Here is a 15,340-nt window from a genome sequence, read left to right as displayed (position 1 = left end):
GTGTCAAGTCCCAGGCTTGATGGGGTTCTGGGCAGCCTGATCTAGTGGGGGATGTCCCTGCCCATGGCGGGGGGTTGGGACTAGATGATCTTTAAGGTCTCTTCCAACCCTGACAATTCTAAGATTCTACAAAAAAGGCTCTGATAATCAGACTGCTTTTTCTTTTTAAAAAAATGGATGCAGCAGTGCAATCAGTTTATTTATTTAACAAAGGTTTCACTGGAAACCTAAACAAAACCACATTAATAATAAATGCTGGCATTATTCGCACTTGGAAAGTCACATTGAATTTTTGAATAAATGGAGAATCAGAAGCAATGCTCTTGTTACTAGCAGACTGCTATTTTTCATGTCTTGAATGCTGTATTAAAATTAAGTTAAAAGAGAACATGGAAAGAGCCGTTGCCACTTCATTGTAATTGAATGTCGAGTCAAAGATTCTCAAATTCTATCAGCTGCTGTTTAACAAGCTAGTTCTTTGTAAACACTTGAAAACAAATTTATCAACAAAACCATGACAAGTAATCTCCACTTCGACTATCGGTCACAGGCAGGTGACAACAGAACCTGATTTCATTAGGTTCAATATATGGGATCTGTATACTGTACACTGTAATTGGAAGCGTGACAAAACTGAGAAGACGGGCATTAATTTATGTAGTTTCCTACTGCTGCCAGAAAAGGGTCAAGAACTTGTTGAAAAGCTTCTCCATAAAAACAAATCCATCAAACTGCAGTTAGCTGTGGCTTTAGGAACTACTACTGCACATTCAGTTACTTTACTGCCCCAAGAGCAGCCAATTCATTGTTATTTTGTTCCATGAACTTTTAATGCACTTCAGAAACATCTCTACAAGATGCATGCTTGAAGCTTGAATCTTCCTCGCTTTGCACATATGCAAAACTCTAATGATGACCAAAAAAAACTATAAAATAAAAGTGTGTGTAAATCATAAACAACTCATCTACAAAGGTCGGTTTCTGGAGGTGAGGGAGAGAAGACATTTTTAGGAACGTCATTTAACTATAAAAATAAAATGAGCTAAGAGGACACAAAGCCACACCGTAGCCACGCTCCATCAGTTTGCATCTGTGAAAAGTACAGCGTGTTCTAACATAAAAAGCTAACAGTTACTAAAATGTATCAAGATTTTGATCATATTCAATTATGCTCTCCAGAAAAGTATTTCTTTGATTTTCACAGAAGTAAACAGCTTTATTTTGTTTCATGGAGGAATGTGACACACTGTAGATTCCATTCCAATTTGTAATACAAGGGAGTTTTGTAACAGTAAGTCCCTCTACAACAGCTGATTGTAGAGAAAAAATAAAGCAAAAAAATAAAACCCAAACCACGGCACAAGAAGAAACTACTTCCTCCAAAATCCACATATTTGTCTCAGACTGTGGAAGGAGAAAAAAATTGCCAATTGGAACTGTTATTTCCTCCAGAAGCATTACAAAGGCATCTGCCCCTACCTGGGATATGTGGATTTAGTGTGGACGTCTACATGCATTATATTTATAGGCCTGCGAGGGACAGCTTTCAGGAAGACTTAGAAAACATATTAAATAGCCACTCGTTTTTGTTATGAATACAATTTGAAAAACAACCTCAAGAGCTTCTTCTATAGTGCATCTCTTAAAATAAGTTTATGATTACTATTGTTAACAGCTTCATACATTCAATAACACCTTCATTCAAAGTGCTAGATAATGAGCATTTAAACGGTTCTTTTTTCAACTATTCACAAGCTTTAACTTGCAAAAGAGCATACAGTGGAGGTAAATTCTGATTTGAACCTTGTTAGATTTTTTTTTTTTTTTGTGGCAACATGCCTTCTCACACTTTATTACCGTATATTTCATTACCTGCTCAAGTGACATAACAGTTCTGTCCAGATCAACTGGTAATATTATCACATGCATAGACGTTCTGGTAATCTATTCTCTATTGTGTTAACATTTTGTGTATTGACCTACAATTTTTTTTTAAATTCTTAGAACAGATGCTCCATAAAGTAAGCATCTCTGATCTCAACAGGACTCTCGTCTCTTTCTCTGCCTTCTTTCTCTTTCCCACAAGGCTGCATTGTTTAGTAAATTTCTGATCTCTTATTATAAAACCATTTAGGTTGGGAAAGACCTTCAAGATTATCAAGTCCAACCACTGACTTAGCAGTGTCAGGCCTGCCACTAAACCACGTCCCTAAGCACAAAATCTGCACATCTTTTAAATACCTCCAAGGATACCACCCCTTCCCTGGGCAGCCTGTTCCAGTGCTTGACAACCCCTTCCGTGAAGAAATTCTTTCTCCTGTCCAAGCCAAACCTCCCCTGGCACAACTTGAGGCCAGTTCCTCTTGTCCTACTGCTTGCTGCATGGGAGAAGAAATCAGTTCCCATCTCACTACAATCTCCTTTCAGGTAGCTGGAGAGAGAGAAGGTCGCCCCTCAGCCTCCTTTTCTCTAGCATAAACAATCCCAGCCGCTCCTTGTAAAACTTATTCTCCAGACACATCACCAGCTTTGCTGCCCTTCTTTGGACCTGCTCCAGTGCCTCAATGTCTCTGTTCTAGCGAGCAGCACAAAACTGAACAGTGTTCGGGGTGCAGCCTCACCAGTGCCAAGTACAGGGACACAATCCCTGCCCGGCTCCTGCTGGCCACGCTTCCCGATACAGGCCAGTATGCCGTTGGCCGTCTTGGCCACCTGGTCCCACTGCTGGCTCATGTTCAGCTGCTGTCCATCAGCACCCTCACGTCTTTTTCCGCCCAGCAGCTTCTCAGCCACCTTTCCCCAGGCCTGTAGCGCTGCCAGAGATTGTTGCGAAGCAAGTGCAGGACCCGGCACTTGGCCTTGTTAAACCTCATACAATTGACCTTGGCCCATCAATTCAACTTGTGTATCTAAACATGCTGAAAATCTTAGGGAGAAATTACTGACAATTTATTTTTTAAACCAGATAATATATATACACTACTTTTTATATTTCAGTGGATCTTTCTACATAGTACATCCATCAAAATACTGACAATGCTTTCCAAAGGCACACTAATATCCATTCAAATCCTTTATTCCATTAAATTTGAACTCATATAAAACAGAGGGCACTACTTCGGAAATCTGTTCTGCAAGCAGAAAGAAAATAAGCAAGACACTCCAATCCAGAAGTCTACTTTATTGTCTTCCAAAGTATTTTCAGGATGAAAGACCAAACTTCTGTGTTTGTTCATTTCAGAGCAAATGACTACCTAAAGCTTCTGTGCAAAGTTTCAATAACGTATCTTTTATAAAGTTAGCAATCAATACAGTTATATTTCTTCCGGATTCAAGACAGGATTTTACATATAGCTGCTCTGAAAGTAGTGCTGAACGACTGAAGGAACCACAAATCAAAAAGTTTTTAATCATGCACTTTTATTACATCTGTAATCTGGAACTGTATTACACACGATTGACTTCTGCAGTCCTGTTGCATCTGCACTACTTGATTTGTATGTATGTCAACAGTTGCCACTGGCAGCTGTCTGCTGCTATCCTGCAGCAGAATATTTCACCTCAGCAGAAAATCCTATCCATTTTAGGTGCATATGTTGCTTTTTAAAGACACCCATAAAGCCTGCAAGGCACATACCTTTTCGTAGTAAACTATTCCATATTCTTTATCATCGCACTTGACACAACGAAATTCAATCATCAGGTACATAAAATTAGAACTTCGTTTTTCCCTCTGAGAAAAGAACCAGCACAGACATGTGTCATACATCGAAATGCATCAATCTTCAACATTCTCAGTACAGCAATTACCCTACTTCCTTTGTACTGTAACTGATTAATTAGATTATCCGTTGTTGTAGATATTATTCAGTTAATCATTTCATAGCACTACTTGAGACCGTATCACCTTCTTCCTGACATTTTTACTTCCTTACATTCCCACTTGACAATAAACATCCATGCTACAGATAAAAAGATATTGCTTTCATCAGTGGTTTGCAACTATGGGTTAAAGGTCTGCAAAAAGGCAATGATAATCAGTTGACAGCTGGGTTTTTGGGTTGGGTTTGTTTTTTTTTTGGTTTTTGGGGGTTTTTTTAAAATTATTAAATACAATTATTCATATGAGTCAAAAAACAGAAGACATCAAAAAAAAAAATCACTGTTTTAGATAGAATCACAAAAGAGGCAAATTTAACCGGGACTACAAGATTAGATTGGCAGTGCATTCATTTTCAGAGGGAGGTATGCTCATGTGTGCATTTTTGAAATGCCTTGCCTAAAAAAGTGCTTAGAATTTTAAAATTTAGGTGAGAAACAAGTGAAGTTTTATGTATCACCACCAAGAGCATATATTTAATACAAAAAATAAGCGTTCCCTTTGATAACAAGCAGTGCAAGTCTGTTTCATGCACTAAGACTGGACTAACTTTCCTGCGCAGTCAACAGGGTTCTGTATTTAAGGCAGAGCTCTAAGAATAAAGAATTTTTAGTTTCCTGTATTTTTACAGAAAGTTAAAAGTTAAAAAAGGAATAAGTTGAGTTCTAAAAACAAAAAAAAACATTTCTAAAAGTTTATAAAATCTTACTCCCAGAGGTCTAATGATAAGTAAGAACAAAAATCTCAGAGCAGAAAATAATGGAGTTTTGTTGTGCAAGACAAGTATATTCAGCTAACAGTTTGGGAGTCATTTTGCTCAATGAGGTTTAACAGCTCCTTCAGGTATTTAACTACCTTTTTTTTTTTGTCAGATTTGTTTCCGGATTTTTTTAATATTCATTCAAACCTTAAAGAGTGTTCTTCCTCAACAAGCAAAATCAAAACCAGTTAAACTGAACTGGTCTAAAACCAAGGAACAGTCTGTATGTCCAGAAAGCTTCCCATCACAGTCTATATCCTAGAGCTTTTAGTCATATGTAGCTATTCCAAATTATTAATAAAGTCTGTCTCCCACGATCACAAGAGGTTCCACTTAAATTTGAGAAGAAACTTCTTCTCAGTGAGGGTGCCAGAGCCCTGGCACAGGCGTCCCAGGTAGGGTGTGTAGTCTCCTGCTCTGGAGACATTCAAACCCCCCCTGGACACGTTCCTGTGTGACCTACTGTAGGTGATCCTGCTCTGGCAGGGGGGCTGGGCTGGATGATCTTTTGAGGTCCCTTCCAATCCCTGGCATACTCTGATACTATGATCAAGTTCACTTGAAGCTGAAAATTTTTAAGACAGATGCTTATTCTTATGGATGAAAACACAACCTGGCAATACGCTCCTTGTTGCCCACAAAGCCCACTGCATCCCGGGCTGCATCAAGAGGAGCACGGTCAGCAGGTCAAGGGAGTGGATTCTGAGCCTCTGCTCTGCCCTGGTGAGACCCCAGCTGTGTCCAGTTCCGGAGTTCTCAGCACAGGAAAAACACGGACTTGTTGGAGTGAGGTCAGAGGAGACCATGATGATTAGAGGGATTGAGCAGCTCTGCTATGAGAGTTGGGGTTGTTCAGCCTGGAGAAAAGGAGGCTCAGGCATGACCATATAACGGCATTTTGGTAATTAAAGGGAGCTTCTAAGGAAGATAGAGACAGACCTTTTAGTATGGTCTCTTGCAATAGCACAAGGAGTAACAGTGTTGAACTGAAATGGGTTGAGCAGGTTGGTCTTTAAGGGTCCCTTCAAACCCAAACCATTCTATGATTTTCATTAGAGCCAAAATAATATCAACTTTGGAAGCTTAAAGAATTATTTTTCATAATACACACTGGTGTTTGAATTTAGACAGGACAAGTGCTTCGAGTTAGTCACCTAAGCAAACATATGTTCCATGTTACCAAGATTAAAAAAAAAAAAAGTTACAAATCTGTTGTACAATGACCTACCTCATTAATCATTTCTATTTCTCTAAAAGTCAGTCTGTCCAGCCAGTCCACTTTCACCATGTGACCTTGCCGATGAGACTTGGTGAGCTGCATGAAAAAAAAAAAAAAAGATACAATACTTAAACTGCTTGGAGCAAGAAAAAGAATATCAAAGTTTTAACAGACACACTAATATGAAATCGGGGGAAAGAAAGGAACTGAAAAAATGCTTGTACAGCACACACACAGTGTATCCTTGCCAACAGCTAAGCCATACAATAAAAGTAATTCTACTATTTGAAACAGCAATCATGCAAAGACCAACACCATATTCTAAGCACATCATCTTTTTATTTTCAACACATTAAAAAGAGAAACCTATTTTTTAAGCAAAGTCACGTAACAAAGACATTTGATTTCTTATTACTAAGTTTCATATAGTACAACTTACCAAAACAAAAGGAAAGAAGGTATATTAAAAATTTTTAATTCTTCCCTCTTTAGCCTCACCCAAACGCGTTTTCAGATGGAGACTGCCACATTGCAAAATGCCAAGCAAAGACTTACAGAGAATCAGAGACCTCCTTCTCCCTTTCTTTTTAGTCATCTGCAAAGTAGTTCAGCTTTTACTCCTATACCTACATATTGCTGCAAAAATAGGAAGGAAGTTGAGTTGTTCAAAGACTACCCTACTGTCAAAGACTGGAAGAGAAGGTAAGAGCCATACTACCATAGTTTCAGATGCACTGACACACAAGAGTTCACGAAAAATTCAGCAAAAGACCACACAAGTATGAAAAAGAATCATCTTTTCGACTCCTAAGAAATCAGAAGTGTTCCTCAAAAAATTAGTAATTCTTGCAGTATATAAGAAGAGATGTAAAGAATAAATAAGTTCTTTCACATCTCAAAGAAATCAGTATCTGCCCAAAAAATGGTTAGCAAAGACACTCTCAAAATTATTCCCATTAAAGGAGTGGTTACAACTACTACACCACCTTTGCTCTGTACCCACTCATGAACAGGCCACACAATCACACCAACTGCTATTTCTCGCCCAGCTGGCAGCTCGCAGGCAGACAACAGAGAGTCCTAGGGACAGCACACGAAGGGAACATGTTGTAAGTAGGATACGTAACAGCTCACTATTTCCACACAGAACTGGAGAAGATGTGACTATAAAAAAAAAGACATAGAAGACTTAACACCTGCTGTATGCTGGGATCTGTCCAAGGTACAGTTTGTCAGACACCTGCACTAGACTTCCAGCAAGTCACCACTATAAATATCAAAATAAACCCCAAAACACATCATTGTGAAGAATAACAGTTAAAGAGTTTGTACCAGTAGTACTGTACCACTATTTTCACTCAAATCCCCAGTAAACCGATGTCTTAGCAGCAAGGGCACAAGTACTATTGCACAGATATCCTATGGCAGATTTCTGTCCACCAAGGATTATCTGGACTAAACACAAACCCCATCACAATGTACTCTGAAAAGAACATCAACTTCATGCCCAGGTACAGATCTCAACAGATCTGGAGAGTACACATGAGAAATTCACAAGATTTTAGACATTATGCAGCCTGCAGACTCAGACAGTGTTTTACGCCTTCTAAGGAGGCAATGCTGACCTAACAGGAAAATAACTGTCTAGTCTCCAAAAGCCTTAACAGCCATTAAAACCATTAATGAAATATCAGTGTTCAGCAGTGTCCCTGCAGATGTTCTTACACCAGTGTAAGTGATCTGTAAGCATTTATTCTTGCCTTTTAACACCTTGATCAACTATCCCTTCATATCCAACAGCACCTTGCTTGCTCATTTTTCATGTCAGCAAGTGACTTCTTGCTGTTTAGGACAATTTCACTGGTATTGTTTTTTCTTATTCACCTCTCCAGAGTTTAATTTTGTATTACAGTCTAATTACACTTAGGGTACTGGTTCCTACCTCTAGAGAGGAAACCAGTCTCCCAACTAATTTAGCTTTCTTGGACACACTTTATGTCAGAAAGAGTTGGAAGACACTACAGTCCACACCACAGCCTCTGCATCCACCTAAGATCTGAAATAAATTAAGGTAGATATTTAAGCATGATATTTAGCTCTGAAGGTCAATACTTGCTCATTTCACAAGCATGTTATCTAATGCAGTTTTTCCAATTCTTCATTCTTACTAAGACTGCTAGTGAAGAGGTTTAAAATTTTCCACTAAATTCTCAACTACAGTGATTGGCTCTACCAAAGTAAAGGACTAATCTAAAGCAGTCACAATTTAAAAAAAACCAAACAAACAAAACAGTCAAAAAGCTACTCAGTTGGGAATGAAACACTGACTTTCTTTTTAAGCTTGATTCCAGATTTGCTAGGAAACAGTCATTTCAAGAAGCACTAAATAGTAAATCAGCCATGAACATCTCATGCCCTTTGTCCTGAACTTGTTTCATGAAACACAAAACCATAATCCTATAACAATTATGAGACTGCTTAAAGCAGCTGATTCTATGATTCACCTAATACTTCTTTAAGCTCTAGACCACAGTGCAGCTTGAGAGAAGTAATAAGATTCTGATGCAAACTTTGGAAGACCACTAGAGTTTCTAAGAATTAATGAGTCAGTTCAGTACACAGCTGGGGCTTTTCTCATTTGTTTTGTCTCCAGTAAACTCCAAGACAGCTAATCTTCAGGTTAGCGTCAATAAACTTCAGAACCTTAACAGTACAAAAGGAAAAGGAACGGCAGGGAAGGCAAAGTATAATCCTTAATAACATTTCAGGATGCTGGATGTAACCAAAGCACAGAAGACAAGTCTTTGGATTTTTTCAGCTTATCAGCAGGATTGTAAACAGGAGCACAACAAAGTAATAATTTTTGCTATCTTGTATTCTGCAATCCTCAAGTTCTATCTCAGCAATATTACAGAGACAGAGCGTGTCAGGACTGTACTAAGAAGATAATAAAAGACCTGGCCTTAGCTTCCTATGTGAGCTTATAATTTATTTCAAAGGTAGAGAGCCATGCAGATCGGTTATAAACCAAAGTGCTATTGCAGACAGGTTGGAAACCCCCAATTCATGCATTCCCAAATACCCTACCTAGTTCAGAGAAAAGGTCTTCTCATTCTCAGCAATGAAGAAGTTTCTCAGCCTTACACTTCCACCACTTCAACCACTTCTAGACTACTCTCTAAATTTTTTTTTAATATAACAAAAATATTTTTTCTGCCTCAAGGTAGCTCTCATATTTCCACTATCTTAAACCAACGCATCAAATTTTCACACTACCACATATTCACATCCAGATATGCAGATTCAGGACAACACTTATCAAAGTCTTGCCAAAAAGTTATTTAGAAACCTTAGTTACAAATTCTTAGTTCATTTTCTTGTTCAGTGCACTAAGAATAAAGAAAAACACCATTCTGAATGTTTTAGAGAAAAATTAACCTCTTAATCTGCAAACTTTCCTTATAGAGGGGAAAAAATTCATAATACAGCAACTAGTTACGTTCTCCCGCATACAAGACCCAGAAGAACTGTAGGCATAGAACCATTTTTCTCGGATTAATATTTAAAACTTAAAACAAGAGAGAAGCTCGTGCATTCTCTTCAGGGAAAGAAGCATTCATTATCTGCTACTAAGTAAGAGGCATCCCTTTAGGTACTATCTCAGTTTTGTTATTACCCAATTATATTCAGCCAGGTATAAGGGAAATGAATGGATCAAAAAGAATTTAAAGACCACTTTTTGTTTAAAAAGTAGAACAAATTAATACACCACTGATGGGAGAAATATCTTAATGTCATTAATGTTTGAGCACACTACAGTATTTCACACTCTTCCTATTAATATTCCTTAGTACAGCAAAAATCTGCATTCACAGTAATCCCAGAATGCAAAGCTGTAGCTTTTTCATCAGGAGCAATTTCACAGGCAACATTCATGTGTTTTTAAGAGCACAACCACATGGCACCTCAACATGAAATGACGCTTGCCACAGTACCAATTATTCAAGGTAAAAGGATGAAACTCCTCCAGCAGCCAGTTATCAATTTTACACAAACTCCCTATAATAATAAATATCACACAACAAAATAAAAAGTTATCTTTCAGACGGAGAAAAGGTCCTTCAGCAAGCTCTTCTCAAAAGCTACTTAGGAATCTAACTTGGCCTCTGGTATCAGACATCAATCGATAGCCTGACACTTATAAGCAGTGTGTCCAATATACAGAGAAAAAAAACCAAGAATAACAAAGTCCACATAGACATATCTTGAATTAATCCTAATCTTTTTATCTCTATTTAAATACACCTTCACATACAGTAGCATCAGGAGGCATTCAGCAACTGATGAGTAAGTTACAGGAAAACTGAAGGTGACTGCGATCCAGTAATGGCTATTTAGAGATGATACATCACAAGAACCTCATCTGCTGTGTAAACAGTTGCACACGTGAAAGCTCGTGTATTCTAAGACTCAAATACTCTATTTGTATTTTTTTGAGCTAAGTAGCATAAAGGAGTGAAGGAACAGGAGAACAAACGCTGGCAGGGTATAGTCATATTTGCATAAACAGAACAAACACAAAAGGGAAGGCCTAGACTCCAAAACCTTTTCTCAGAGACCCTCATGTAACCACCTGACAAATTACAAGTAAGCCTTGATATTCAGTGTCTGCCTGCAGAGCCTCCTTAGGCTGGAGAGGATTTATTCTACTACGATCAAGAAACGGGGCATCATCACTGGCAGAAAGCTTTAATAAGTTTTCTACTATAAATTCAAGGTGAACTAGACTAACAAAAGAGAGACCCTAAATGAAAGTTAGTTTATCGCTGTGATAAATTTCCAGATGGGAAAATGGACATATTTATGGCACTGGACGTACCTTTCACTGGGAGTTGCACAAAGATGAGGATGAAAAATAGGAGGCCAAGGTTAAGAAATGACGCCAAGTAAGTGGTTTGAGCAATTTGGCAAGATTAAGCTAAGCTTATCTGAAGAATGAGAGAGAAAAGCTAGTAAAAGAATTCAAGAACTAATATTTACTGAACAATTTGAGAAGTCGTTTTGATGATAAAAATACACTCTGCCATCAAACTGGGAGAAAAAGATACTAAGATATATGCATATGCAGGAGCTTAAATTAAGGAAATTTTGGTTAATTCTTGCAGTCCTTCTCAAACTTTTTAGAATGCAGAGGTATGTCACAGACAGACACATCTGACCACTGCACCACACAGCCTTAAATCTGAAGGACGGCGACTGAAAGAAACTAGACTGTCCCAAGTTACCGTTAGAAGCTGCACTTATGGAACTTGACAGAATTTTGGCTTCAAGCATCTTCAAGGTACGTTCACACTTTCATTCTTTGCAAAGAAGTTATGATAGAATGCTACGTATATTAAAACGTGTTTAAATGTCCCCTTTCCAAAAAAACTTCAGAAGCAAATGAGTTCAGTCTAGCTTACTCATTTGTACACATACAGCGGAACACAATCCAAGGAAGACAGCTTTCACACAAGAAAACAAGACAGGAAGCCTGTCTCCTTTAAAGCCTGTCTTAATTTCACTCCAGTAGAAGTGCAAGCGTTCCACGTACACCTGCCTTGAAGGTTACTTGCTACTCCATTACCTTTGCCAAGCGGCTCATTTGGTCTTCAGAGACTGTGCTGCTGGTTCGCCCGGGAGTTTTGGTGGGCTCTGAGCCATCAGCTTCAACGTTGGGCCAGACTTTCAAGTCATGCATTCCTTGACGAAACATACTGCAGGGAAAAGTGCAGAATTGCTTCAGTGAATTCAAAACAATGCAGGAATCAAAGTGTAGCAGCAGCTACAAGAAATAGAGGAAGCTTCCTCTGCCAACCTACAAACATGCACCGCCATCATAATTTAACTGAACTGCAGAAGTGCCCTGCACCTTCTGCCCTCTATGGCCTTTATTTTTATTGCTACATGGAGTTTAGAGGAAAATAAATTTGGCAAGTGGAAGAAAAATGGGTGATTCCAAAAGTCACTGCAGTGATACAAACGTAAACTGAGGACAGAGTTTGGTTTTCATAGTTTTATTATTTGCAATGAAGCAGGAAGTATTCCTCTTCACTTGTAAATTATAATACTTTATAATAATACTTTAGGTCTGTCAATCTGAAAAAAATTCAACTAAAAAAGTACCAACTGATTAAAAAAGTAGCCTTCTGAGCTGCCAAATATAAAAAAAAGCCACAAGCTTCAACACACCATTTTCTCCACCTATGCTCGAAATCAAAATAGTAACTGAAACTGTGAACAGAATTTTGCAGGGTAAGGGACCACACTTCTGTGCTGTAAGACTCCACTTCCCTGGTGTATTTGTGCTCATCCATCTATAAAAGAAGACCCAAAAAATCAAGTGCATTGCTTTTGCCAATGAGAGGTGATCACTTAATTCTAACAACTTCAGCTAAATAGGACTGGAAGGAGTACTTTTATAAGTTAAACATTAAAAATGAGAAATACCAACCAGAAGGAGCATCTGAACCTGAATTTACACATCATTGCTACCTCAAGAGTTTCCATTTATAAGCAAACACAACATTTCAAAATTACTTGTTGCCTTCTGTCCATCTGCTTCCCCAAGGACTCACAAGTCAGAAACAAAAAAAGTAAATTCCATTTATAAATTTTACCTTTTTTCCAGGAACTATGTTTTAATGCTTTAAAAACTACCAGCAGTTTTTGAGGCACAGTCCAAGTGGTCCAGTTTAATTTTCTATACTAAGTCTTCATCAATCTTTTTGTCAAAGCAATATCTCCAATGACAGAGATACAACCTCCCTATACAGTAATTTTCTGCACTCAAGTATCACTAGAACAGCTTTTCTAATGGCAACCTAAATTCTTCCTGCCCTTCAGTTTAGCCTTATTACTTCTTATCCACTGACAAAATAAAAAAGGCTATTTCTCCCCATTTTCCAACACTACTCACACATTAGAAAATTCTTCCTATAAATCCCTTCTTCAACCTCACTATTTTTTACTCCTCCTCCATTTGCTACAGACTCTGTCAGACTCTCAGCAGTCAGTACCTTGCATGAAGTCAGTTGTGCTGAACCCAACGTGGCCCAACCAAGGGGACAAGGACAGAGAAGGATGCAACACTGTTGCAAATTTGTAGCCTGCTGAGGAACTCAAATGTTGGTTGTGCATTTCACAAGAGCATCAAGAGCAACCATGCAAAGCTTAAGATTCCCTCTAAAATCCAATTCTTGCAAAGCTGACCCCCAGTCTCTAGAGGACTGATCAAGTGCAACAAGTACTAGTGCCTCACATTTTTCCTTAAACTATCTTTTTTTAACAGTCACCTTCGCACTTAAGTCAAGTTCCTTCTGATGTACAGCCTCCCAACGCAGTTGTCATCCTTCCTAGCTTTGTGTTACCATCCACAAATGTGTCAAACCCACCCTCCATCACATATAATTCATCCACCGAGTTACACTTCATTCCTTATAAACATCACTGCACTAACAGCCCAATGTCAAGTCATTAAATCAATTAAGTAATCACTCCCAGCAACATGCATTACAAAAATAAAAATATGAATTGACTTGCTATCTGAAAATCCAAGCTTACAGATCTAGACAGAAAAGCCTCAATTTTGCCGTTATAAAAGACTGTTTGCTACAACGCTGTAGCTTGTACAAAGCTACATTCAGAAAGAAACAGAGTAAATACTCTAAGTATCTGATTTTCCAAACATAGAACTGCAAACTTACTTATTTTTAAAAAATTAAAAATCTGTCATAAACTGACAGCTACCTTACTATTCACTATTCCAGACTGCTACCCTACTATTCACAAGTGAGCTTCAAACCCGTACCACCGCAGAAAAAGCAATATACCCGTATTTCCCAAAGAGCGAGACAGTCGTTCCTCCCACAGGGACGGCTTTGCCGGGCCCATACACGTCCCAGACGGTCAGAGCCACCTGCGCGTTGCGAGGCAGGTCGGGATACTTCACCGGCAGCTTCAGCCACTCGTTCCAGCTGCAGAGAAACACTTTTCATCAGTCGTAAGGCACCAGAAATCAAGATACTTCATATCAGTTTGTACAACAAGGATTCTCCTGAGAATATGAATTTCTAAAAGCAGATGGGCTGCCTCCCTCTGGTCTTTACCCACCCAAATATTTGTCTTGGGCAGGACTACATGGTGAGAGACCAAAGGAAAAATACTCCAGCAAAGACCAGTCTGTAAACACTATGAACGTGAGCTAGTCCAGGCCCCAGAAGTTATTAAGTAGTGAGCCATGCCCAAGCACACAGGTAATCACTTATTATTATTATTACTAATAACACTAGCACTACACAAAAAGGTTGGCTTTGAACTGTCAAGGCATCACTTAATAGCCATACAGTGACTTGAAGAAATGTAAGTTATTCGAAGATGACAACAGAAAACAAATATTTTTCACATAAATAAAACACAGATTTATTCATATAACTTGATGCCTCAGTAACTAAGAGGAATGTAAGAGAAAAGGCAGTCACTTACTTCCATCTAGTGCTAAAAGCTTTGTAGGAAGTTCTAACTGGAAGAGCGAGAGGCTTCCCTTCTGCAAAGACCTGACAAGTTACATACAAGTCAGAGCAAGTTTCTTGATACAGTCCTGAGAACTTCAGCATGGGATCTTCCAAGAGAGCCTTGTAACTCTTCTGTTCTCTTTTCCCTTCCAGACTTCCTCTGTATGGAAAGAAAAAAGAAAAGAAAAAAATAAAAAAAAGGAGAGGGGGAAGGAAAAAAAAAAAGTAAATAAACTAACATTTATTTTATCCACAGTAAAAACCTACTCTATTTTCACAGCTTATATTTGGATTATCCCGTACTGAGGCTGTTACTGGTACTGAGTATCCAACACTCTGCATTACTACCAAGCAGTGAAACCTAAATATCAGAGAAGATGTGATAAACAAATACATTTATCATTTATTGCTGTACTGATTGGGGGAGGGGGGGGGGACAGACAGGAAAGAGAAGAATTATTTGTCTTTTTGATAGAGAACTTGCTATAGTATAACCTGTAGACTCTCAGTATCAAGTGAGGCACCTTCTAAGCAGGGTAACAATAAGATAACATATGCTGCTAAAAAAAAAAACAACAGCAAAACAAAACTCCGATAACATATACAAATAGTATTTTTGGGGAAAAAAATGTTAAAAAGCACCTTATTTTTAAGCTGTTTAAAATGCAAAATGTATGGCTGGCTTTGGATACCAATCCTCTCTCAAATCAACAACAAATCAAAGCTCAACTAAGGAGGTCCTGCTGGCAACGGGAAAACATGCAAGGTTAATCTTCCAGCAAAGAAAACTCAATTAGTACCACAAAAACACTTCAGAGTAGGTGAAGAAGTTTCCTGCAAGAAACCAGCACGTTCCAGGACAACATACACACACATAAATAGCTATATTTTTGTCTGGCAGAATCATAGAATCGTAGAACAATTCAGGT

General features: G+C 38.4%; 1 protein-coding gene across 1 annotated transcript in view; it reads right to left on the bottom strand.

The window, feature by feature from the left end:
* Positions 1-14,571, bottom strand: part of PIK3C3 (phosphatidylinositol 3-kinase, catalytic subunit type 3) — a gene marked incomplete at both ends in the record, with an annotated part of 37,348 nt that extends 22,777 nt beyond the window's left edge. Inside the window, 5 exons of the mRNA XM_009869870.1 lie at positions 3,638-3,733; positions 5,869-5,955; positions 11,486-11,615; positions 13,731-13,874; positions 14,383-14,571. Of these exons, the coding sequence (XP_009868172.1) occupies positions 3,638-3,733; positions 5,869-5,955; positions 11,486-11,615; positions 13,731-13,874; positions 14,383-14,571 (646 nt within the window). The remainder of the gene's footprint in view (positions 1-3,637; positions 3,734-5,868; positions 5,956-11,485; positions 11,616-13,730; positions 13,875-14,382) is intronic.
* Between the last annotated feature and the right edge of the window lie 769 nt (positions 14,572-15,340).

Source organism: Apaloderma vittatum, unplaced genomic scaffold (genome assembly GCF_000703405.1).
Source record: "Apaloderma vittatum isolate BGI_N311 unplaced genomic scaffold, ASM70340v1 scaffold1545, whole genome shotgun sequence".
Taxonomy (NCBI): Eukaryota; Metazoa; Chordata; class Aves; order Trogoniformes; family Trogonidae; genus Apaloderma; species Apaloderma vittatum.
The sequence above is the reverse complement of the archived record's forward strand: the minus strand, read 5'-3'. Positions and strand labels throughout refer to the sequence as shown.